Source organism: Phoxinus phoxinus (genome assembly GCF_949152265.1).
Source record: "Phoxinus phoxinus genome assembly, chromosome: 1".
Classification (NCBI taxonomy): Eukaryota; Metazoa; Chordata; class Actinopteri; order Cypriniformes; family Leuciscidae; genus Phoxinus; species Phoxinus phoxinus.
In genome coordinates, this window is record NC_136876.1 from 16702774 (window position 1) to 16728965 (window position 26192).

At 36.9% G+C, this 26192-nt stretch overlaps 2 protein-coding genes and 1 long non-coding RNA gene across 6 annotated transcripts in view; 1 reads left to right on the top strand and 2 right to left on the bottom strand.

Annotated features, from left to right (window-relative positions):
* Window positions 1-26192, bottom strand: part of LOC307008913 (butyrophilin subfamily 1 member A1-like) — a 250491-nt gene that overhangs the window by 89690 nt on the left and 134609 nt on the right. The gene's annotated exons all lie outside the window — the stretch shown is intronic.
* LOC307009022 overlaps window positions 1-26192 on the top strand; it is a 133328-nt gene that overhangs the window by 65046 nt on the left and 42090 nt on the right. The gene's annotated exons all lie outside the window — the stretch shown is intronic.
* The window catches only part of LOC307008898 (butyrophilin subfamily 1 member A1-like), a 34634-nt gene continuing 20773 nt past the window's right edge, over window positions 12332-26192 (bottom strand). For all 3 annotated transcript variants that reach the window (XM_079632174.1, XM_079632175.1, XM_079632173.1), the window contains one exon: window positions 12332-12967. In XM_079632174.1, the coding sequence (XP_079488300.1) occupies window positions 12444-12967 (524 nt within the window). In that variant the 3' untranslated portion in view covers window positions 12332-12443. The remainder of the gene's footprint in view (window positions 12968-26192) is intronic.

The following is a 26192-nucleotide window of genomic DNA, read 5'->3' on the forward strand; positions in this document are numbered from 1 at the left end:
AGAAGTCACGCCTCCCTCCTGTGTAAGGACCAATGGCTTCGGGGCAGGCGTGACCAAAACCCTCGTGGTTCGCTAAGAAACGCCTCCCGGTCGGATGCGCGTTGGAGATTTGATCTGTTATAACCTGATATAAATGGCAGAATGCATAATTTCATAATTTGAGTTGAAGATTCGAAATCAGTAGCCTTCCTGGAACAAAAGCATACCAAAGATTGTGTTTCTGGGGTTTGCTAGCAAGAATTACATGATTCTATGGTTACATGAGACTAAAGATAAACATTTCCATTCTTGATCATACAATACACTTAGTTATAATCGGTTTACGTATAGGGACCGTGACATGCAACACAAATACATTTTCAAATACATTGAAAGGATTGATTTTTGATCACAGTGTCCATGGACCAGATTGTCTGTGTATGTGTGTGTGTGTGTGTACGGTTTGTTCAGAGTTCGTTCAGACCACGTGTTTGAACTTTTGTGCTGAGCTCCGGGGAAATACAATGTATGTGCGTTTTCTGAAATTGATGTAATTAGCAACTCGTGGACTTTGGGGTCACCATCTGCTAACAATCCAGAGTTTGTGAGGTTTCTCTGTGAGTGTGCGCATGTATGTGTGTCTGAGCTGATGAGATCAGCAGGAGCGTACAACAAAACACTGTCCTATTGTCTAAAAGGGTTAATCATTTGTTAATGATCCCCTGATCACTGTGGACCCCCCCATAGGGGAGTCGTGAAACAGACTGGGGTTTGTTGGTTTTCTAACAGAGCTGTCTCTGAGTGAGTCACATGTCCGGCGCCAGGGTATCTTGTGTTGCAATCCAGGAAGGACAGAGTCGTGTGTAAATTAGATTTGATTAAATTAAATCAGAAGCAAAAAGGTTAATCTGACATGGGCTACATCTCTCTAAAGGTTCAATTAACTCTTCCATTCAAAATCTAGTTTTTTGTTCTGACTTGTTTCATGTGTCAAGCATTAAAGGTTTCTATTCGTCTTTGCTTTATTGTCTCAGGTTGTGGTTCAAGAGCCTGGCCAGACCTTCAAACCTCTGTTACCCAGCATCCTCAGCCTTTGTTTGGACCAGGTTTACCCAATAGTGGCAGAGGTGAGAGACATGAAGTAAAGACACCGCACCTCAGAGTGCTTACAGTTAAAATCTTTCCCAGCATTATTTGATTGACGTACAAAAAAAAAAAAAAACTGCAACTGTGGTTGCCATAAATTTACTGTACGGAAGATACATACATTTTACTACTCGTTACCGTATCACCATAATAACACCGTTAGCACAATAGAAAATCACATGATAAATCAGAGTTTATTGTAAGTGACATGACACTAAAATTATGCAATAAACAAAAATAACAGAAACTGTAACACACTCATAACAGAAACAATACGAAGAAACAAAATTTACACAATATAATCATCATACGTGTTGTGCCTCACTGGGACTTCTGGGAATGAACGTTTACTGTTTTTCCTTGTATATTATACAGTAATTCATATTTTATTTGCAAAAACATTTACATTACAATACAATTACATATGTGATGTTGAACTATGTAGATTTCCACCATATATTGTAAGATAACTTCTTACAATAACTTAACCAGTAAACCAATTAATTGCAGTATCATTTTTTTTCTGTAAAAATGACAAAAAAATGTATAGTGTAAAAGATTATTGCAACTTCCTCTAACGTTCTTCTTTCTGTGAGCTCTTGTAATTGGCTCATCTTCACCTCTGTGTTCTGCAGCGCTCCTGTCCAGATGTGAAAGCTGAGATGTTCGAGCTGCTCTTCCAGATTCTTCATCAGAACTGGAGGTTCTTCTTCAAGAGCTCAGTGTTGAGCAGCGTCCAGAGAACCGGAGCGGAAGAACTCATGGAGAACCAAGCGCAGTTCACGGCCGCCATGCAGGTATCGACCGCACGTGTATCACACACACACACACACACACACACACACACACACACACACACACACACACACACACACACACACACACACACACAACTGCCCTCAAAGCCTGAGTTACAGTCATACGGATAGAAGCAAGACATGATTCAAAACTGTAAAGCTTTTGTAAAATACAGAAAATAAGCAGGATGCCGTTTTCTGCCGTCTCTGTTTCCTTTCCGTGAACTTTGGACCCCGTCACAATGAACCGAAGCTCAGCAAATGTTTTCCTTTCGTTTTGTTAATCCGTATTTATTTAGTGCGTGATGTGATGTTGTGTGAATCCATGATCTACACTATCCTGCAAGGTTTGCTGGTTTTGAAACTCAACAAGCTGCATTTTACCCGCTATTTGTTTTTACTGAAATGTAAATAACTTTATTAAATACATTCACAATATAGGCTACACATTCATTATTGATCTTATGCCTAATACAGGGCTTTATAATCTAATAGGTCTTAAATTTGAGGTTGTTAGGGGGTTCAATTTTTTTATTTCTCTGATATGTGCAGTTCAAGACATTTGAAGACCATAAAAAAAGGATAAGAAAAAATGGCTTTAAAACCATGTTAGCGGGCAGTAGATTATTTGTCGTATTATCTCACGTTGGATTATAGGCTTTGCCTCTATCACATCTGCACAGTCTGTACTATATGAATTCGTGATTGGTTGACTGGCAAATTAAAATATTTAACAGAACGATCAAATAATTGTATTAACCGGTTAATGGCCATTTCTAATAAGCGTTTCTGTTCAGAACGATTAAATTTGAGATGACTTGTATCATATGAGATGTTGGTCATATCGCCCAGCCCTGTTTGGATATATTCATCGACATAAACGAATCATTGTTATACAGCTCAACACAGTTAGTCTTTTTGTTTAAATCTTGTTTTCTTGATTTGCCGCGAGTACCATGTTGACCATGCCTAATATCGGTCTAGCTCACTGCAGTGTGCAACAAGTGTCTCATATAGTAGCCGCCGAGCGAACGCACAGAGTATTATAACAACTTTCATCACACTCAACCATCTGCAGAACTTAGTGGCACCGGTGCTACTGCGCTCAAATGCTCTCAAATCTTTCAATCAACGGAAATGTTTTTAATAGTTTTAGTTGACCACTATAACCTGCTGTTTGGTACTGAAATCCCACAGCTGTATAATAATTATTTTGGCTTTTTATTGTCTGTAAATTAGTTTGCAGTTCCCAGACATCTACCATTTACCATTTACCATTTACAATAAGATTCACAAGTTGCAGATTAAATAGCGGAGCTGGAAACGCTGATAATCGTGATTCTTGTGTCTGAGCGTCGTGTCTTTGATTTGCAGGCGTTTGGTCAGTCTTTCCTACAGCCGGATATTCACATCTTCAAACAAAACTTGAGTTACCTGGAGGTCCTGAACACCAAACACAAGTTGTACCACAGGGTAAGACACGCTGACATATGCTTACATTTGCTCAAATCTGATTGTGTGGATATATAACATAAAATAAAGAATTTGTATATGTATTAAAACGTCTCTTCAAAGGAGTGTAAAAACACGGCTAAATACATTTAATGTCACAGAACTACATAAACAACTTTATATCATTTTATTAATTGTATAATTTTTTTACTAAACCTGTAATTATCCATTGCCGCTTGGATGTAGTTTAACAAATGGTTGTCGAAAGCAAAAATGCTACGAAATGCATCATATTTTGTGCGCTAGAGCAATTTTTTGGAATCAGCCCAAAATTAGAAAGAAACATGTATTATATTTCCTTCAGTGTGATCAAAGGGTAAATCGTGTGTGTGGATTGGTCAGTGATGTGGTGTGTGTGTGTGGATTGGTCAGTGATGTGGTGTGTGTGTGTGGATTGGTCAGTGATGTGGTGTGTGTGTGTGGATTGGTCAGTGGTGTGGTGTGTGTGTGTGGATTGGTCAGTGGTGTGGTGTGTGTGTGTGGATTGGTCAGTGATTTGGTGTGTGTGTGTGTGTGGATTGGTCAGTGATGTGGTGTGTGTGTGTGGATTGGTCAGTGATTTGTGGTGTGTGTGTGGATTGGTCAGTGATGTGGTGTGTGTGTGTGTGGATTGGTCAGTGATGTGGTGTGTGTGTGTGTGTGTGTGTGGATTGGTCAGTGGTGTGCTGTGTGTGGATTGGTCAGTGATGTGGTGTGTGTGTGTGGATTGGTCAGTGATTTGTGGTGTGTGTGTGGATTGGTCAGTGGTGTGTGTGTGGATTGGTCAGTGGTGTGTGTGTGTGTGGATTGGTCAGTGATGTGGTGTGTGTGTGTGGATTGGTCAGTGATTTGTGGTGTGTGTGTGTGGATTGGTCAGTGATGTGGTGTGTGTGTGTGTGGATTGGTCAGTGGTGTGGTGTGTGTGTGTGGATTGGTCAGTGGTGTGGTGTGTGTGTGGATTGGTCAGTGGTGTGTGTGGATTGGTCAGTGATTTGTGGTGTGTGTGTGGATTGGTCAGTGATGTGGTGTGTGTGTGTGTGTGGATTGGTCAGTGATGTGGTGTGTGTGTGGATTGGTCAGTGATGTGGTCGTGTGTGTGGATTGGTCAGTGATTTGTGGTGTGTGTGTGGATTGGTCAGTGATGTAGTGTGTGTGTGGATTGGTCAGTGATGTGGTGTGTGTGTTGATTGGTCAGTGATGTGGTGTGTGTGTGGATTGGTCAGTGATTTGGTGTGTGTGTGTGTGGATTGGTCAGTGATGTGGTGTGTGTGTGTGGATTGGTCAGTGATTTGTGGTGTGTGTGTGGATTGGTCAGTGATGTGGTGTGTGTGTGTGTGTGTGTGGATTGGTCAGTGATGTGGTGTGTGTGTTGATTGGTCAGTGATGTGGTGTGTGTGTGGATTGGTCAGTGATTTGGTGTGTGTGTGTGTGTGGATTGGTCAGTGATGTGGTGTGTGTGTGTGGATTGGTCAGTGATGTGTGTGTGTGTGTGTGGATTGGTCAGTGATGTGTGTGTGTGTGGATTGGTCAGTGGTGTGTGGATTGGTCAGTGTTGTGGTGTGTGTGGATTGGTCAGTGTTGTGGTGTGTGTGGATTGATCAGTGGTGTGTGTGTGTGTGTGGATTGGTCAGTGATGTGTGTGTGTGTGGATTGGTCAGTGATGTGTGTGTGTGTGTGTGGATTGGTCAGTGATGTGTGTGTGTGTGTGGATTGGTCAGTGGTGTGTGGATTGGTCAGTGATGTGTGGTGTGTGTGGATTGGTCAGTGATGTGGTGTGTGTGGATTGGTCAGTGATGTGGTGTGTGTGGATTGGTCAGTGATGTGTGGTGTGTGTGGATTGGTCAGTGATGTGGTGTGTGTGTGGATTGGTCAGTGATGTGGTGTGTGTGTGGATTGGTCAGTGATGTGGTGTGTGTGTGGATTGGTCAGTGATGTGTGGTGTGTGTGGATTGGTCAGTGATGTGGTGTGTGTGGATTGGTCAGTGATGTGGTGTGTGTGTGTATTTCAGAAGCTGTTCAGGAACTCAATGCTGTTCCACTTCATAAATGTTCTTCTGCAAGTCCTGCTGCACAAGAGTCACGACCTCCTCCAGGACGACATCACGCTGGCGCTCTACAACATGGCGGCTGTGGATTTCCAAGCGTTTTACTCGTCCTTCTTGCCAGAGTTTCTCAACGGCTGCCAAGGCCTCGACCCTCACCAGCGCACAACGCTCGCCCGAAACTTCACGCCAGAGAGAGTGAGTGAACGTGACTGATGTAATTCATTCCTGAAGCTCGAATTACTGGAGTGTGTTTTACTGTGAAGAGCGGGAACATTTTCTGTCAGCCAAGCTTTGACTGGCAAACAAAATAATGTAATTGTTCACATCACCATAATTATAGATTTTTTTTTTTTTTTAAGAATTCTCTTGCTCTAAATATTAAAGCAGTAATACGTAAGCAATAAGGTACGAGAGGCTGTGCTGTATATTGTGAATAAGTCACGGCTGAAAGGCGCTGTTGTTGTTGTTAGGCATGACGCTAGACGGAGACCTCCGTTCAGTCGTGACTTATTCATGATATAGCACTAGCCTAGAGTACCTTATTGCTTTATAAAACAGTTGCAAAAAGTAAACAGTTTATAAAACCCTGACTGTAAACCGCAGCAGAAGTTACATACATTATTTCACCATTAGATGGCGGCAAACACTGTGAGTCAGTCAGTAGAGAAGACTTTTAAATTGAAAGGACAAACTTGTTGTGAACACTGAGAAGCGAGACGCAACTGACAAATGAAGCGTGTCAGGGCACAGAAAACCCCTTAACTGTTGAAAGGACAATATATTGCAGAGGACATTCAACTGATTTTTTATTATGAATATAGGACTGACCTGAAGCATGATGCGGTGTCCACTGTAAATGATGTAGGTCTAATCTCACTTTCTCGATCTCTCACAATACTCTACAATGAGATCAAACCATAGACTGTAAAAAAATATGGACGTAGTGTCCGTGACGTCACCCGTAGGTTTCTGAAGAGCATTTTTGAAGCCTAAAGTGGGCGGAGCCGGCCGTCGCCATCTTGGCCTCGCGTCACTGCTCGTCACTCCCGGATAACAGAATATGGGCAAAGAGGCGGAGCTGAGGAGCCTGGCTATCTGAAACCACGCCCACCTAGCGCGACGTTATGGAGTTAGCTCCATGGTTAGCGCAGGCTTGGGAGCCAATGCTATATGCTACTGACAGTACCAAGTCTGCGACTGCACAGGGGCTCGCGCTAAAGTGACAGTTGATGATTAAAATCAGAATGCCAATTAAAAAGGTCCTGTTTTTGCCCTTCGAAATATTATAATAGTTAAAAGACATAGCTACAAGTGAGACTGTGTATCGTGATTCTGTACAGCTATTCTGCTAGTTGAAAATGTATTATGCAGTAACTTTACAATATTACTCCGAGAGTGTGTGTGTGTGTGACCGTGATTATGTGCATACATGTCAGTCACTCTTTTATTACAGTCTCTGGTCCTTCAGCGCGGCATCGCTCGTCAAGTTCGTAGAGAGCTTTATTATTCAGTCCATTTTAAATTCTGATTTTGGCCGCATCTCAATTCTCAAATGAGTCAAAACATAGATATATTACCTATGAAGTTCAAGTAAATGCGCTAGAAATCCGCGCTCATTCAAGGACGTGCATTTATTGCATGGACGGAGAGACACAGACACCTGCAGGATTTCATCTGACGGTACATAAACATGTTATAATCTGTTCCAGAGCAACGGTACCGCAGAACGAGTGTAGCCTTATATCTATAGACGCTTTTAAATCTGAAAACTCCACAAAAGCAACGAAATTGTCAGACATCCATCAGTGCATGTTCACAGAGGAACGACTGGAATACAGCGCTGGTTGTTCTCTCGAACGACACTCGACGACAACGGCGGAATCCAAAGACGTGGGCGAGGTAATGGGTGTATTAAATTATATGAAATAATCCCGAAAAAAAGCACAAACACGGCAGAGATGGCAAGTTCAGCAGCTGGAATTTGCTGAGGTGAAGTGACGGCTAACCGGCTAGCATTTACATCAGCGGGAATCCGCCTGTCACTCAAAAGTGGACACACCCTTAATTTTGCAGAACTTTAAATATTAATCAACTAAACGGGTGAGTTCTAAAAAAATGCACCCCCCTCACAGTTGTTATGAAGGGCAAAATTAGCTGTATCTATAAAACCACAGAGAGAACCAGGCTGTAAACATGTTTTTTTCTGCTGTAAAGTTGGACATTTTAACATGCGGGAGATACAGATTTGACTCCCTTCTGCAGCCAGCCTCAAGCGGCCAGTCGATGAATTGCCGTTTAATTCACTTCCGTGTTGGTTTCAAGAGAGAGACAGGGAGGTTGCCGCTTGGATCAAACGTGTTTACGTTGCTAAGAGTGGTTGCTAGGGGTGTTGTGTAGTGATACATGGAACCGTTGGGTGAAGCGGTCATAGTCATGTGTTATCGTGAATAAAACACAGCTAAACTAACCGTTTTATAAAGAGAAATATTCAAATAATTAAATAAGTTTTCTATGTGAATATATTGTAAATTTTGATTTATTCCTGTGATCAAAGCTGAATTTTCAGCATCATTTCTTCAGTCTTCAGTGTCACATGATCCTTCAGAAATCATTCTGATTATTATGATTTGATGCTCAAGAAATAATTCTGATTATTAACAATGCTTAAAGTTGTGCTGCTTAATATTTTTTATTATAACCTGTGATAATATTCTTTAGGATTCTTTGATTAATAAAATGTTTAAAAAAGAACAGCTTCTTTTAAAAATAGAAATATTTTGTAACAATATAAAATGCCGTTCAAAAGTATTTGAAGTCAGTCATTTTTTCTTTCTTTTTTTTTGTTTTGAAAGAAATTAATACTTACTTTTAATACTGTTAACTTGATATAAAGTTATATAAATATTTTCTAATAATAAAAATCGTTCATATTGTGAATAAATGCTGTTGTTTTTTTAACGTATTAATCATAAATTAATCCTGGAAAAAGTATCACAGGTTATAAAAAACAATATTAAGCAGCACAACTGTTTTCAACATTGATAATCAGAAATGCTTCTTGATCATTAAATCAGAATATTAGAATGATTTCTGAAGGATCAAGACTGGAGTAATGATGATATTCAGCTTTACCGTCACAGACATAAGTTACATTTAAAGTATAGTAAAATAGAAAACCATTATTTTATTTTGTGATAATATTTCGCAATATTACAGTTTTTTTCTTCTGTATTTTTGATCAAATAAATGCAGCCTTGGTGAACATAAACTTATTTCAAAAACATAAAAAATAGTAATCAATGTTTGCAAAACTTTAACAAAATTTTTTGTTTGCAAAAAATCAATGCAAAACTTTTTGTTTTTTATATATAAATTATTTATTTATTTTCTCTTCCTCTCTCTCTTTGGTATTTAGAGTGCAATAAGACCAGGACATTAAGACCGGTTCTGTCAGATTCACAAAACCTGATTTGGATGATGTCATAGGTGTGAACCGTCTTCATGTTTTAACATGTTAGTCACGTCTCTCTTCTCCTGTGTTTCCCGCTCCTCACAGGACCTGCCGTCGTTTTCTCAGGGAGTGTATCGTATCGTGAACGATCTGCGCTTCTACAGACTGTGCAATGGAAGTTTGAAACATTGAAACTATAGCAGCGCCTCACAGCCAATCCACGGCCGGCTTCTTCTTGAGGACGCGCATCACTGCTTCAGTGGTCATGTGATGCTTTCACACAGGCCAGCTGTGCTCTCAGTGCCGGCGTGTGCCGAGAGCAGGGCTTCTAGCGTCCGCTTGTTTTATGTTTATTTCAGAGATTTTACACGTTGCCAATGATCAAGAGGCCAAAGTGGATGTTCAACAGAAGCTGTCGAGAAACACTTACAAAATCAGCCGATGCGGTTCGGGCTTCACTGTTGCGTTATTTAAATACGAGCAGTGCTTTCCCAATGACCTGTTGTTTTAAAAGGACTGGTGGAACTGAAAGCACACTTATTGTGTTGAAATGAACAGAGCGTTTGAAATGCGGTGTAGAGTTAAACGAACACGTCTCCAGACGCTTCATGTGATGTTCATACGGCTGTTGTTGAGCTCTGATGGTTTTAAAGTGAACGGGTGCAACGCAGAGCACTGAACTTTTCTTTCTCTTAATGTCTGGTTTTATCGGCCTCTGACTCTCATCTTTTTCATATCATTCCATCCTGATCCAGGAGAAACAAACCTTCAATAAAGTTTTATAATGAAATACTTTCTTTGTCTTTCTCGTTCTGTTTACTGTATGTGTTATCTTGTTTTCACACACAGCAGCAATGCATGCTGGGAGCAATGGGTTTTAAACTATGCTGGCTCCCAGCATGCATTGTGGCATGAAGCATGTCACCATTGTTGAGATTTATATCCATATTATTGATGTCTGTGTGAGTCCAAATTTTAAAAAAAAACTTCAAAGTGCAGTCAGAACTACAATAATACACACATATACACAGAAAAACAGCCACCAAGGGGGACGCTGAACATATAAATATATCAAAGGGTTCACAAACAGAAACAGTTTTTAAGTGCTTTCTTATTGTGTGAATGATAAATAGTATTTTAATGATAATAAAGATTAAAAAGTTTGTAAAGACAAAGTTGTCAACTTAAACTTTAAGTTGGCTTGAGAAAGCCGGACCAGACAGTTTGAAGAAGTTTGAAGTTTAAAGTGGTTTGAAGTTTAAAGTAGTTAGAAGTTTAAAGTTAGATAGATATATTGAGAAACCTCGGTTGCTAGGGTGTTTCTAGTAGGTTGCTATGGTGTTTTGGGTGGTTGCTAGGCGGTTGCTAAGGTATTTTGGATGGTTGCTAAGTGGTTGCTAGGGTGTTCTAATGTATTTTGGTTGGTTACTAGGGTGTTATGGGTGGTTGCTATGGTGTTCTAAGGTATTTTGGGTGGTTGCTAGAGTGTTCTGGATGGTTGTTAGGCAGTTGCTTGGGTGTTCTGGGTGGTTGCTAGGCGGTTGCTAGGGTGTTCTGGGTAGTTGCTAGGGTGTTATGGGTGGTTGCTATGGTGTTGCTAGGCAGTTTCTAGGGTATTCTGGGTGGTTGCTAGGCAGTTGCTAAGGTATTTTGGGTGGTTACTAGGATGTTACTAGGGTGTTCTAATGTATTTTGGCCGGTTGCTAGGGTGTTAATAGGGTGTTCTAATGTATTTTGGGTGGTTGCTAGGCGGTTGCTAGGGTGTTCTAATGTATTTTGGGCGGTTGCTAGGGTGTTTCTAGGGTGTTCTAATGTATTTTGGGTGGTTGCTAGGGTGTTATGGGTTAGTTAGTTTAAATTAGTTTCAAGTTTTAACAACAAAGGTTGGGTTTTACTGTAGATTTATGTATATGGAATTTAGCAAAAATGAAATTTATAGTATAGTATTCTTTCCTTTTATTTGAGGGGATATTAGTAAAGTTGGGTCAATGTTGTCAATTATAAATCTAGACAAATTTTTTCAAAATGTTCTTACATGAGCGCAATGCCAAAATAAACTAAACCAGGTTTCAGACAAAAGAACAGTTCAATGTCCTTTTTAAACTTAAAAAAAAAAAAAAAAAAGATTTACTGGGTAGTTCCTGTGTAAGATTTTGATGTTATTTCCTTAATTTTATTTAGCAAAAAATATTTGTTTGGTAAAGTCCAGATGGTTTTCCATAAACCTTTAACCAGTCTATTCCAGTAAACAACAGTTGGTCCGGGTCACAATGTCTTTTTTAAATAATGAACACATAGTTTTATGAACATTTAAGACTCCGGCGGCAAAATAAAGTTTCCCAATTGCAGTTTCTAATAAATCCGAGGAAGAAAGAGGAGCAATACTGGTTTAGTTCTGGATAACGCAGAGACTCCTGTGGGAATCACATCCGGCAATAGAAACTCTCGGTGTCACTGGAATTATGGAGATCTAGAAACTCAGAATAAAACATGTCTTCTTGATTTAGTAATTGATCGACTCGTATTATACCGGCTGAAAACAAGCATTCGGAAAATAAGCATTTTAATATATATATATATTGCAATTGTTCCAAATGAAATCTCTATTGGGAGAAACATTATAACAGGGACCAAGCATTGGTTTAAACAGCCGTGATGTGTTGTTCTCTTTTAAAATGTTTGATTTTTTATGTGTGAATATTCCCACATATTCTCCATATGGGTTATTTGATTGTCATATTAATACAATATATATGTCTAGTTAAAGTAAAAAGGATTTATAAACACGTCTTTCGAATGGAAATAAATGACAGTACTTTGGGTGTCTTGTTCATTATATTTATTTTCATATAAAAGCAACAGAACTTATAATTATGTTTACAGTAAAAAGTCAACTGTGTATGAAACACAAACTCTCTGATAATAACATCTCAATATTATATTCATCTAACATATCCATCTCAATATTCAGTTTAATAGCACAATAAACACAGGGCTGGAAAGACATGAAAATATTAATTTTTGGGTGTTGACATTTCCATGACAAAATAAAATGAAATAATACATATTTTATTAATAAAGAATAATATAATAATTAAAAAAAGAAAAATATGAATGAGTACTTATGAATATATATGACTAGATGAATAAACTTAAACTCATCTATTAATCTGTGTCCAAATGAGTTAGAAACAGAAGTTTGGACACTAATTATTTACACTCTCCACATATAAGTCATGAACACTGAATAACACAAATGCATTGTGGGAATGATGTAGAGAGTAAAACGTGTCACACAAATGAAAATGTCTCATATTTGATCTTGTTCTTTGATACTCGATCTGGACATTCATCATCAAACACTATTGAGGGAGAAACTGAACCGTGATCTGCACTTCATGATCAGATGAACTCCTCACACACACACACACACACATGTGTGAATAATAGTTAATATTTGTGGCTGTTACACTTATTGTATTATATTTCCTTTTATTTCACTTGATCATGTAAATGAATTCACTGATCTCATTATTAATCACAGATAATCAGTGGTGTGGGGTTATCATTCCACCGAAGCCCCAAACAAACAAATGGATAGAGTTTCTCATTAAAAGACTGACCGGTGTAAGAGTAGATATGAGACATGGACTCCACATCATAAAAGGAGACGAGACCCTGATCATAATCCACAAACACACCGACCCTGTGAAGCTTCACTCTCAGAGAAAGAGAGACATATGAAGAATCACGAGCCGAATAACTCTCATTAAACCGCCTCACAGTCCAGTATCCAGCATCAGGACTCAGATCGATCCAGCCCTTCCTGTTAACAGATTCTCTGGCCACTCCTAAACCCCACTCAGTTTGATTCTTCACCTGCACCTCAAAGTAAAAACTCCCTGAGGAGAATCCGTCCTTCCCGAGAACACCAAGATATTCATCAAACCTGTTATTCCCCTCGTTCACTGTGTTTCTGTTTACATATCTCACTTGTTTCCCATCAGGAGTCACGATGAGATGTCGATGAGCCGTATCCGCATCCAGAGTCACTTTCACTGCAGAAAATATTGAAAAGTGATGAGCATATGATAAAATAAAGACAATTATATTTAATAATTAGGAATCATGGTAACTTTAGAACAAGATAAACAAAAATAAAAAAATGTTGGCATTAATTGTAAGATTAGAAAGTTTGTAAGCAAACGTTGAGGTTGGCTCGAGAAAAGCTGAACAGAAAGTCTGAAGTTTAAAAGCTTTTGCTGGATATGATGTAGTTCCACCGTTATAACTAACAGCACATAAATATAATAAAGACACATCATCCATAAACTCAAAAACTTCATCAGATACTTGCTGATTATGACATCATCAAGAAACATCTGGTCATTTTTCTCACCAAAACATCCAGAAAATGAAAGTTCAAGCAAACTCATTATAACGTCACTGGACTAAACACAAGTTAAAAAACGAATCTACACAACATGTTAAAATCTACACAACATGTATTAACATCTACACTACATGTGTTAACATCTACACTACATGTGTTAACATCTACACTACATGTGTTAACATCTACACTACATGTGTTAACATCTACACTACATGTGTTAACATCTACACTACATGTGTTAACATCTACACAACATGTGTTAACATCTACACAACATGTATTAAAGTCTACACAACATGTGTTAACATCTACACTACATGTGTTAACATCTACACACCATGTGTTAACATCTACACAACATGTGTTAACATCTACACTACATGTGTTAACATCTACACAACATGTGTTAACATCTACACTACATGTGTTAACATCTACACTACATGTGTTAACATCTACACAACATGTGTTAACATCTACACAACATGTGTTAACATCTACACTACATGTGTTAACATATGGTGTGTAGATGTTAACACATGTAGTGTAGATGTTAACACATGTAGTGTAGATGTTAACACATGTAGTGTAGATGTTAACACATGTTGTGTAGATGTTAACACTTGGTGTGTAGATGTTAACACATGTAGTGTAGATGTTAACACATGTTGTGTAGATGTTAACACATGTAGTGTAGATGTTAACACATGTTGTGTAGATGTTAACACATGGTGTGTAGATGTTAACACATGTAGTGTAGATGTTAACACATGTTGTGTAGATGTTAACACATGTTGTGTAGATGTTAACACATGTAGTGTAGATGTTAACACATGGTGTGTAGATGTTAACACATGTAGTGTAGATGTTAACACATGTAGTGTAGATGTTAACACATGTTGTGTAGATGTTAACACTTGGTGTGTAGATGTTAACACATGTAGTGTAGATGTTAACACATGTTGTGTAGATGTTAACACATGTAGTGTAGATGTTAACACATGTTGTGTAGATGTTAACACATGGTGTGTAGATGTTAACACATGTAGTGTAGATGTTAACATATGGTGTGTAGATGTTAACACATGTAGTGTAGATGTTAACACATGTAGTGTAGATGTTAACACATGTAGTGTAGATGTTAACACATGTTGTGTAGATGTTAACACTTGGTGTGTAGATGTTAACACATGTAGTGTAGATGTTAACACATGTTGTGTAGATGTTAACACATGTAGTGTAGATGTTAACACATGTTGTGTAGATGTTAACACATGGTGTGTAGATGTTAACACATGTAGTGTAGATGTTAACACATGTAGTGTAGATGTTAACACATGTAGTGTAGATGTTAACACATGTTGTGTAGATGTTAACACTTGGTGTGTAGATGTTAACACATGTAGTGTAGATGTTAACACATGTTGTGTAGATGTTAACACATGTAGTGTAGATGTTAACACATGTTGTGTAGATGTTAACACATGGTGTGTAGATGTTAACACATGTAGTGTAGATGTTAACACATGTTGTGTAGATGTTAACACATGTTGTGTAGATGTTAACACATGTAGTGTAGATGTTAACACATGGTGTGTAGATGTTAACACATGTAGTGTAGATGTTAACACATGTAGTGTAGATGTTAACACATGTTGTGTAGATGTTAACACTTGGTGTGTAGATGTTAACACATGTAGTGTAGATGTTAACACATGTTGTGTAGATGTTAACACATGTAGTGTAGATGTTAACACATGTTGTGTAGATGTTAACACATGGTGTGTAGATGTTAACACATGTAGTGTAGATGTTAACATATGGTGTGTAGATGTTAACACATGTAGTGTAGATGTTAACACATGTAGTGTAGATGTTAACACATGTAGTGTAGATGTTAACACATGTTGTGTAGATGTTAACACTTGGTGTGTAGATGTTAACACATGTAGTGTAGATGTTAACACATGTTGTGTAGATGTTAACACATGTAGTGTAGATGTTAACACATGTTGTGTAGATGTTAACACATGGTGTGTAGATGTTAACACATGTAGTGTAGATGTTAACACATGTTGTGTAGATGTTAACACATGTTGTGTAGATGTTAACACATGTAGTGTAGATGTTAACACATGGTGTGTAGATGTTAACACATGTAGTGTAGATGTTAACACATGTAGTGTAGATGTTAACACATGTTGTGTAGATGTTAACACTTGGTGTGTAGATGTTAACACATGTAGTGTAGATGTTAACACATGTTGTGTAGATGTTAACACATGTAGTGTAGATGTTAACACATGTTGTGTAGATGTTAACACATGGTGTGTAGATGTTAACACATGTAGTGTAGATGTTAACACATGTTGTGTAGATGTTAACACATGTTGTGTAGATGTTAACACATGTAGTGTAGATGTTAACACATGGTGTGTAGATGTTAACACATGTAGTGTAGATGTTAACACATGTAGTGTAGATGTTAACACATGGTGTGTAGATGTTAACACTTGTAGTGTAGATGTTAACACATGTAGTGTAGATGTCAACACATGGTGTGTAGATGTTAACACATGTAGTGTAGATGTTAACACATGTAGTGTAGATGTTAACACATGTAGTGTAGATGTTAACACATGTAGTGTAGATGTTAACACATGTAGTGTAGATGTTAACACATGGTGTGTAGATGTTAACACATGTAGTGTAGATGTTAACACATGTAGTGTAGATGTTAACACATGGTGTAGATGTTAACACATGTTGTGTAGATGTTAACACATGTTGTGTAGATGTTAACACATGTAGTGTAGATGTTAACACATGTTGTGTAGATGTTAACACATGTTGTGTAGATGTTAACACATGTAGTGTAGATGTTAACACATGTAGTGTAGATGTTAACACATGTAGTGTAGATGTTAACACATGTAGTGTAGATGTTAACACATGTTGTGTAGATGTTAACACATGGTGTGTAGATGTTAACACATGTAGTGTAGATGTTAACACATGTAGTGTAGATGTTAACACATGTAGTGTAGATGTTAACAAATGTAGTGTAGATGTTAACAAATGTAGTGTAGATGTTAACACATGTTGTGTAGATGTTAACACATGTAGTGTAGATGTTAACACATGTTGTGTAGATGTTAACACATGTAGTGTAGATGTTAACACATGTAGTGTAGATGTTAACACATGTAGTGTAGATGTTAACACATGTTGTGTAGATGTTAACACATGTAGTGTAGATGTTAACACATGTAGTGTAGATGTTAACACATGTTGTGTAGATGTTAACACATGTAGTGTAGATGTTAACACATGTTGTGTAGATGTTAACACATGTTGTGTAGATGTTAACACATGTAGTGTAGATGTTAACACATGTAGTGTAGATGTTAACACATGTTGTGTAGATGTTAACACATGTAGTGTAGATGTTAACACATGTAGTGTAGATGTTAACACATGTAGTGTAGATGTTAACACATGTTGTGTAGATGTTAACACATGTAGTGTAGATGTTAACACATGTTGTGTAGATGTTAACACATGGTGTGTAGATGTTAACACATGTAGTGTAGATGTTAACACTTGGTGTGTAGATGTTAACACATGTAGTGTAGATGTTAACACATGTAGTGTAGATGTTAACACATGTTGTGTAGATGTTAACACATGGTGTGTAGATGTTAACACATGTAGTGTAGATGTTAACACATGTAGTGTAGATGTCAACACATGGTGTAGATGTTAACACATGGTGTGTAGATGTTAACACATGGTGTGTAGATGTTAACACATGTAGTGTAGATGTTAACAAATGTAGTGTAGATGTTAACACATGTAGTGTAGATGTTAACACATGGTGTGTAGATGTTAACACATGTAGTGTAGATGTTAACAAATGTAGTGTAGATGTTAACAAATGTAGTGTAGATGTTAACACATGTTGTGTAGATGTTAACAAATGTAGTGTAGATGTTAACACATGTTGTGTAGATGTTAACACATGTAGTGTAGATGTTAACACATGTAGTGTAGATGTTAACACATGTAGTGTAGATGTTAACACATGTTGTGTAGATGTTAACACATGTAGTGTAGATGTTAACACATGTAGTGTAGATGTTAACACATGTTGTGTAGATGTTAACACATGTAGTGTAGATGTTAACACATGTTGTGTAGATGTTAACACATGTTGTGTAGATGTTAACACATGTAGTGTAGATGTTAACACATGTAGTGTAGATGTTAACACATGTTGTGTAGATGTTAACACATGTAGTGTAGATGTTAACACATGTAGTGTAGATGTTAACACATGTAGTGTAGATGTTAACACATGTTGTGTAGATGTTAACACATGTAGTGTAGATGTTAACACATGTTGTGTAGATGTTAACACATGGTGTGTAGATGTTAACACATGTAGTGTAGATGTTAACACTTGGTGTGTAGATGTTAACACATGTAGTGTAGATGTTAACACATGTTGTGTAGATGTTAACACATGGTGTGTAGATGTTAACACATGTAGTGTAGATGTTAACACATGTAGTGTAGATGTCAACACATGGTGTAGATGTTAACACATGGTGTGTGTTAACACACACACACACACACACACTACATGTGTTAAAATCTACACAACTTGTGTTGTCCCTGAGCACACACACACTACATTTGTTCAAATCTACACAACATGTGTTAACATCTACACAACATGTGTTAACATCTACACAACTTGTGCTATCCCTGAGCACACACACACACACACACACACACACACACACACACACACACACACACACACACACTACATGTTTTAACATCTACACAACTTGTGCTGTCCCTGAGCACACACACACTACATGTGTTCAAATCTACACAACATGTGTTAACATCTACACAACTTGTGCTGTCCCTGAGCACACACACACACACACACACACACACACACACACACACACACACACACACACACACACACACACTACATGTTTTAACATCTACACAACTTGTGCTGTCCCTGAGCACACACACACTACATGTATTGAAATCTACACAACATGTGTTAACATCTACACAACTTGTGCTGTCCCTGAGCGCACACACACACTACATGTGTTCAAATCTACACAACATGTATTCAAATCTACACAACATGTGTTGTCCCTGAGCACACACACACACTACATGTGTAAAAATCTACACAACATGTATTAAAATCTACACAACATGTGTTGTCCCTGAGCACACACACACACACACACACACACACACACACTACATGTATTAAAATCTACACAACATGTGCTGTCCCTGAGCACACACACACTACATGTATTAAAATCTACACAACTTGTAGTGTGTGTGTGTGTGCTCAGGGACAACACATGTATTAAAATCTACACAACTTGTGCTGTCCCTGAGCACACACACATGTGTTCAAATCTACACAACTTGTAGTGTGTGTGTGTGTGCTCAGGGACAACACATGTATTAAAATCTACACAACTTGTGCTGTCCCTGAGCACACACACACACACACTACATGTATTAAAACCTACACAACTTGTAGTGTGTGTGTGTGTGTGTGCTCAGGGACAACACATGTATTAAAATCTACACAACTTGTGCTGTCCCTGAGCACACACACACACTACATGTATTAAAATTTACACAACTTGTGCTGTCCCTGAGCACACACACACACTACATGTGTTAAAATCTACACAACTTGTGCTGTCCCTGAGCACACACACACACTACATGTATTAAAATCTACACAACTTGTGCTGTCCCTAAGCACACACACACACTACATGTGTTAAAATCTACACAACTTGTGCTGTCCCTGAGCACACACACACACTACATGTATTAAAATCTACACAACTTGTGCTGTCCCTAAGCACACACACACACTAAATGTGTTCAAATCTACACAACATGTTTTAACATCTACACAACTTGTGCTGTCCCTGAGCACACACACACTACATGTATTAAAATCTACACAACATGTGTTGTCCCTAAGCACACACACACACACTACATGTGTTAAAATCTACACAACTTGTGCTGTCCCTGAGCACACACACACTACATGTATTAAAATCTACACAACATGTGTTGTCCCTGAGCACACACACACACACACACACACACACACACACACACACACACACACACACACACACACTACATGTATTAAAATCTACACAACTTGTAGTGTGTGTGTGTGTGTGCTCAGGGACAACACATGTATTAAAATCTACACAACTTGTGCTGTCCCTGAGCACACACACACACACACTACATGTATTAAAATCTACACAACATGTGTTGTCCCTGAGCACACACACACTACATGTATTAAAATCTACACAACATGTGTTGTCCCTGAGCACACACACACACACACACACACACACACACACACACACACACACACTACATGTATTAAAATCTACACAACTTGTAGTGTGTGTGTGTGTGCTCAGGGACAACACATGTATTAAAATCTACACAACTTGTGCCGTCCCTGAGCACACACACACACTACATGTATTAAAATCTACACAACATGTGTTAACATCTACACAACTTGTGCTGTCCCTGAGCACACACACACTACATGTATTAAAATCTACACAACTTGTGTTGTCCCTGAGCACACACACACTACATGTATTAAAATCTACACAACTTGTAGTGTGTGTGTGTGTGTGTGCTCAGGGACAACACATGTATTAAAATCTACACAACTTGTGCTGTCCCTGAGCACACACACACTACATGTATTAAAATCTACACAACATGTGTTAACATCTACACAACTTGTGCTGTCCCTGAGCACACACACACTACATGTATTAAAATCTACACAACTTGTGTTGTCCCTGAGCACACACACACACTACATGTATTAAAATCTACACAACTTGTGTTGTCCCTGAACACACACACACACTACATGTATTAAAATCTACACAACTTGTGTTGTCCCTGAGCACACACACACTACATGTGTTAAAATCTACACAACATGTGTTAACATCTACACAACTTGTGTTGTCCCTGAGCACACACACACACACACACTACATGTGTTAAAATCTACACAACATGTGTTAAAATCTACACAACATGTGTTAACATCTACACAACTTGTGCTGTCCCTGAGCACACACACACTACATGTATTAAAATCTACACAACTTGTGTTGTCCCTGAGCACACACACACACTACATGTATTAAAATCTACACAACTTGTGTTGTCCCTGAGCACACACACACACTACATGTATTAAAATCTACACAACTTGTGTTGTCCCTGAGCACACACACACTACATGTGTTAAAATCTACACAACATGTGTTAACATCTACACAACTTGTGTTGTCCCTGAGCACACACACACACAACATGTGTTAACATCTACACAACATGTGTTAAAATCTACACAACTTGTGTTGACCCTGAGCACACACACTACATGTGTTCATATATTAATAATATATATATATATATTTAGGCATTAACACAATTTAATGTGTTTTACTAACAATCAGGTGTTTTAATCATTTGTGGCATTGTTGTTAACTCGTTAAACTGTAAGGAATATGATAATTTGGTGGATGATTAAAACAAATATCCGTTAATCATCTGTAGCGTAACGTTATTCATTCGAATGTAATCATAACCGTCGCCTGAGGGCGCTCAACGGCAACGTCATCTGTGAGCGTGAGAGTTAAAATTTCAATCGACGAAACTACAAAGCTGGCACGGAGGTAGGCTATATATAATTACAAAATAATTTTGATTGTTATTAATATTATTTTATAAAATAAGTAACGAAAGATAAAATGAGTTTTTATTTATTTATTATTCAATGCCACAAGAACAAGAGGTATTAGATATTCACAATATCAGCTGTTAGGAAGAGAAAAAATAAATAAAATAAAATAATAAAAAATAAAATGTTTTACATAAACTCCAGTGCTTTCAAAGCATTATATGTTTTCATTGCTTTTTTTTGTTTTGTTTGTTCCAAAAGATGTACACAGGGGCGTCAGTTTGTGTTGAAAAGTGGTGGGGACAAAAGATCAGATGAAAAAACATTACAGCAAAATATTGAATATTTCAAAAATATCATCATCAAAAATGGGGATAGCGTAGGCCAGTCAACAACACGAAAATACTCAGCATAAAACCCCCAACAATGTCGACTGCACATGTAACAAGTCCCTGCAACACCAGCTCAACCGAACAGTGCCAAAGCACCATACTGTAGAAAACTGCAGCGTGTTAAATCAATGATTACAATGAAATTCATAACATAAAGAAAACACACCATAAGCATACAACGCAACATATCTGCATCAAATAACAACAGTGTGGCTGTTAGTCATGTTCACAGAGAGAGAATGTATAACTTGGACAAGAAGAAACTGTGTCAAGAATGTTTTCAAGTTACTGATCGGGGCATGCATGTTTTTGGGTCATTTTAGAATCAGTAATACTTTTATTTTGTTTAAGTTACTTTTTTTGGACAATGTACATTGTTTCTTTCTGTATCTAAACTGCATTGCACCCAGCAAACACATGGCGTCAATGTGACGTCAGGAAGACGTTGGACTCCAACTAATCCAACGTCAGTCAGACGTCATATTTTGGTTGAAAATTAAAGTCAGGTTGACGTCTAAACCCAACGTTTGTTTGACGTCAAGCTCCAACGTCAGACAGATGTTGAATTGTGGTTGGAATAAGCACCGCAAAAAAATGTGACATGCATGGCAGCACATTAAATCTCTGAAGATCTCAGCAGAGGAGGAGTCAACAACTCAAACAGCATTACCAGCTTATTACTAACCAGATTTACTTTATTTAATTCCCGTTTTAATGAAATCAATAGTTGTATTTTAAAGTCACTATGATGGTGGTTAGCGTTTGCTTTATTTGGACTCTTGATCCTTGACTTAAAAATATTCAATTTTCTCCGGCTGCCAAAACTGTGTTCATACAGCACATTTGTTGTGGCAAAAAAGCTTAGAGGAAATAAAATCAGGTGATGTTGAATGTTCATTGATAATGATGAAATCATCAACTTGTAATTGCCTGAATCACTGAATTGTATCTAATTTTTACTCTACATTATTATTTAGCCATCAAAAATTTGTGAATGACTTTTAACAATGGTGATAATCAATGAAATGCTTCATGCTGCAGTACATGCTGGGTACCACCAATCAAAACTCACCCATATCTCCCAACATGCATTGCGGTATTAATAAATTATGCAGCTGGATTTTTGTGTAGCTTGTTTTATGCTCAGAGTTGATCTGATTATCAGGATATTTTGTTTGATTTTCACCATTGTTGAGATTCGTACACTGTTTCTTGATGTCTGTCTGCATCTAAGTAATGCCATAGATTAAAAGTTTTTGTGCACTAAATAGTTTTTAAAAAGCAAGTATATTATTTGATAAACCACACTGTTAGATATGCTGTATAATCAAATAAATTATATTATGAATAAAACAAAATTAAAACAACAAGTCCTATATAATCTAAACATTAAACACTTAAAAAGACCAGGGATTCAGGCAATAACATGATGATATCGATGTCGTTATCATCATCATCATCAAGAAACAGCCATGATCTCATGGTTTATTTAGCTACAACCATTATGCATTATATACATACAGTTATAGCAGCCACACAAAAATGTATATCATAGAATAAAGCGTCAAGAACACAACTAAAGCAAACGCTAACCACCATCATGGTGACTTTAAAATACAAAATAATGATTTCATTAAAACGGAAATTAAATAAAGTAAATCTGGTTAGTTTAAGTGAAGCTGGTAATAAGTGTACCGCCATGCATTTCACCTTTTGGTTTGGTTTATTCCAACCAAAATTCAACAACTGTCCAACGTTGGAGCTTGACGTCAAACAAACATTGGATTTAGACGTCAACCCAACTTTCAATTTCAACCTAAATCCGTTGGAGTCTATATCCTGACGTTGGAGACGTTGGAGTCTATATCCTGTGCCTGCTGGGCATGTTTTATTTTGTGCCAATAAACCTTTAACATTTATTGGTTAGCTTGATTTTTCAGAACATTTTAACCAAATGCTTTCAAAAAGTGGTGGGGACAAAATCAGTCATTTCAAAAAGTGGTGGGGACATGTCCCCAGCGTCCCCAGTGTAAATGACACCTATGGATGTACATGTAGTGTAAAGTCATTTATAAAATTTGGTTTACCTTGAGCCCACTTCATTTTATGTATATGGTATTTTCCTAATAAAACAAATAACTGTATAATATGTCGTTCTTTATATTCCAAATTGTCATTCCGATTATAAAAAAAGCACATAAAAAACACAAATTTCCATCATACACTTCAGTTTTCTATTAATAAAGGTTTCTAAATCTTTCCAAAATAATCTTGAGAAATGCAGTGAAAAAACAGATGCAAAATTGTTTCTTTTTCTAGTGCACAAAATTCACAAGTATATGAAATATTAAGTTTAAATCTTTCCAAAACATGCTTAGCAGGATCAATTCTGTGAAGTATTTTGTAAGACACTTCTTTAATTGTGTTATTGACACAAAACTTATTAGGCAATTTCCATGCTTTACCCCAAGATATATCACCAAATAAAGAAGACCAAAAGAATCTCGCTGCAGGAAAAGACACAGAACTAAGAGCCTTATAATCTTATAATCTTATTGCTACATTTTTGTTTTAAAACATCAACATTATTGATGATAATTTTACCACAAATATTCTCCATGTCGATTTCCACTGAATCAGCATTTTCTAAGAGTAACATCACTCTTTGGGATCGCGTCAAGAACAATAGCTAACTCTCTTGGTTTAACTGGTAATTAATTTTTTTGTAGAAATTCAGTATATGATAACAAATATCCATTTGAATTAACCAATTGTCTTACTAGTATAATCCCTTCATTGAACCAAGTATGATAGAATAGTGATTTGTTTTTAAATAGTATGTCTGTTATTCCATATGAAATATTTGTGTGTTGAAAAATTGTGCTTATAATTTCCATGCTAGCAGGGCTTGTCTGTGAAAACTGGCCAATTTTACAGGAATTTTGTCAGCAGAAAAGTTACATTTCAACAAAAAATCTATGCCTCCAAGAGTATTAAATATATAATTAGGAAATACGTTCCAAAGACTTTCTCTTATAATCTAAGACCTCAAGTCCTCCTTGTTCATTGGTGTTACATATTACCTCCTTTTTACTCCATATAAAGTCATAAAGTACCTTATCTAAATCCTTAATCAATAATTGGTTCAAAATTTAGCTGACTCCTCTGTTTTTCATGTTTACAAATTTCTACACCTAAATATGTTCATTGGTGTTTAACTGGGATGTTCTCTGTTTCTGTATAGGAGCAATCTTTAAAGGGAAACAATACAGATTTATCACAATTCATTTTAAGACCTGATACAGCAGTGAATGCCTCAATACATCTAATTATTTTTGGTATCTCAAATTTGTTTAAAAAAAAATTGCAGTGCCATCAGCAAACTGGCTAAGTTTAAGTTCTACACCTAAAGCTGTGATACCATTACACTGATTTCTTTTTACATGCATTGCCAAAACCTGCGTGACTAACACAAATAAGGAAGGAGAGAGGGGGAGTCCTTGCCGAATGCCACGATGAATATCAGTTTGACAGAACTATTACATCCATTGTACAATGTTTTAACTGCTTTCAAAAATACATCTCCAAAACCTAACAATTTAATAACTTTGAAAATAAAATCATGATTCACCAAAACAAATGCTTTATAAAAATCAATAAATAAAATAAAACTATCATCATCAATACATTGATTATAATCTATCATATCTAAGACTAGTCTAATATTATTCTTAATATAACGGCCTTGCATAAAACCAGACTGTTTCATATCAATTATTTTATCTAAACCTTGTTTCATTCTTCTAGCAAAAATCATTGCAAACAACTTACTGTCATTATTAAGCAAACTAATAGGCCTCAAATTGTCAATGATTAACTTGTCCTTGTTAGGTTTGGGGATCAGCGTTATAACCCCTTGTTTTAATGAAGCAATTCACCTTTTTCTAAAGCTTCTACAATACTAATAATAAAATGTCTTGTAAAACTCTCCTGTCGGCCCATCATTGCCTGGAGGTTTGTTCTTTATTTAGCAATTTTATGCACTCTCTCAACTCCTCAATATCTATTTCTTCATCACACACATTTTGGATGCTCTGATCTATTTTTTGGGTATCACTCATAAAGCTATTAAAAAAAAATATCAATGTTGGAAGTATCCATTGCGGAAGAATACAAATTGCTAAATTTTGAAATGTCAAATATTTCAAACATATTTTGAAATATCTAAAGCATTATCTACTATTTTGTTGTTAATCATTAGTTTTGAAACTGAGGCAAAATCACGGTTTCTTTTTTCGAGGCCAAAAAAATATTTTGTATTTTTTTCCCCCTTTTTCTAACCATTTAAGTCTAGATCGAATAAATGCTTAGCTTTATCCTCATAGATATTATCTAGTTCAGTAATAAATGTAGTTTTTTTAATTCAAAATCATTCAAGGTTTCTTTCCTCTTTTTATTCAAATGTAATATTTCCTCAATAATTGAATTTTCCTTTTTTTATGTTTTGCTTCCAATTTTCCTTGGTTAAAGGATGCCGTTCTGATATCAAACTTCATTAATTCTCAGTACTTTCCATACGTGTTTTCTATTTTCCTATATTTTTCAATAATATGTTTGATTTCTTTCTTTAGGCATTCATTTTCAAGCAATTTATTGTTTAATTTCCAGTAACTATT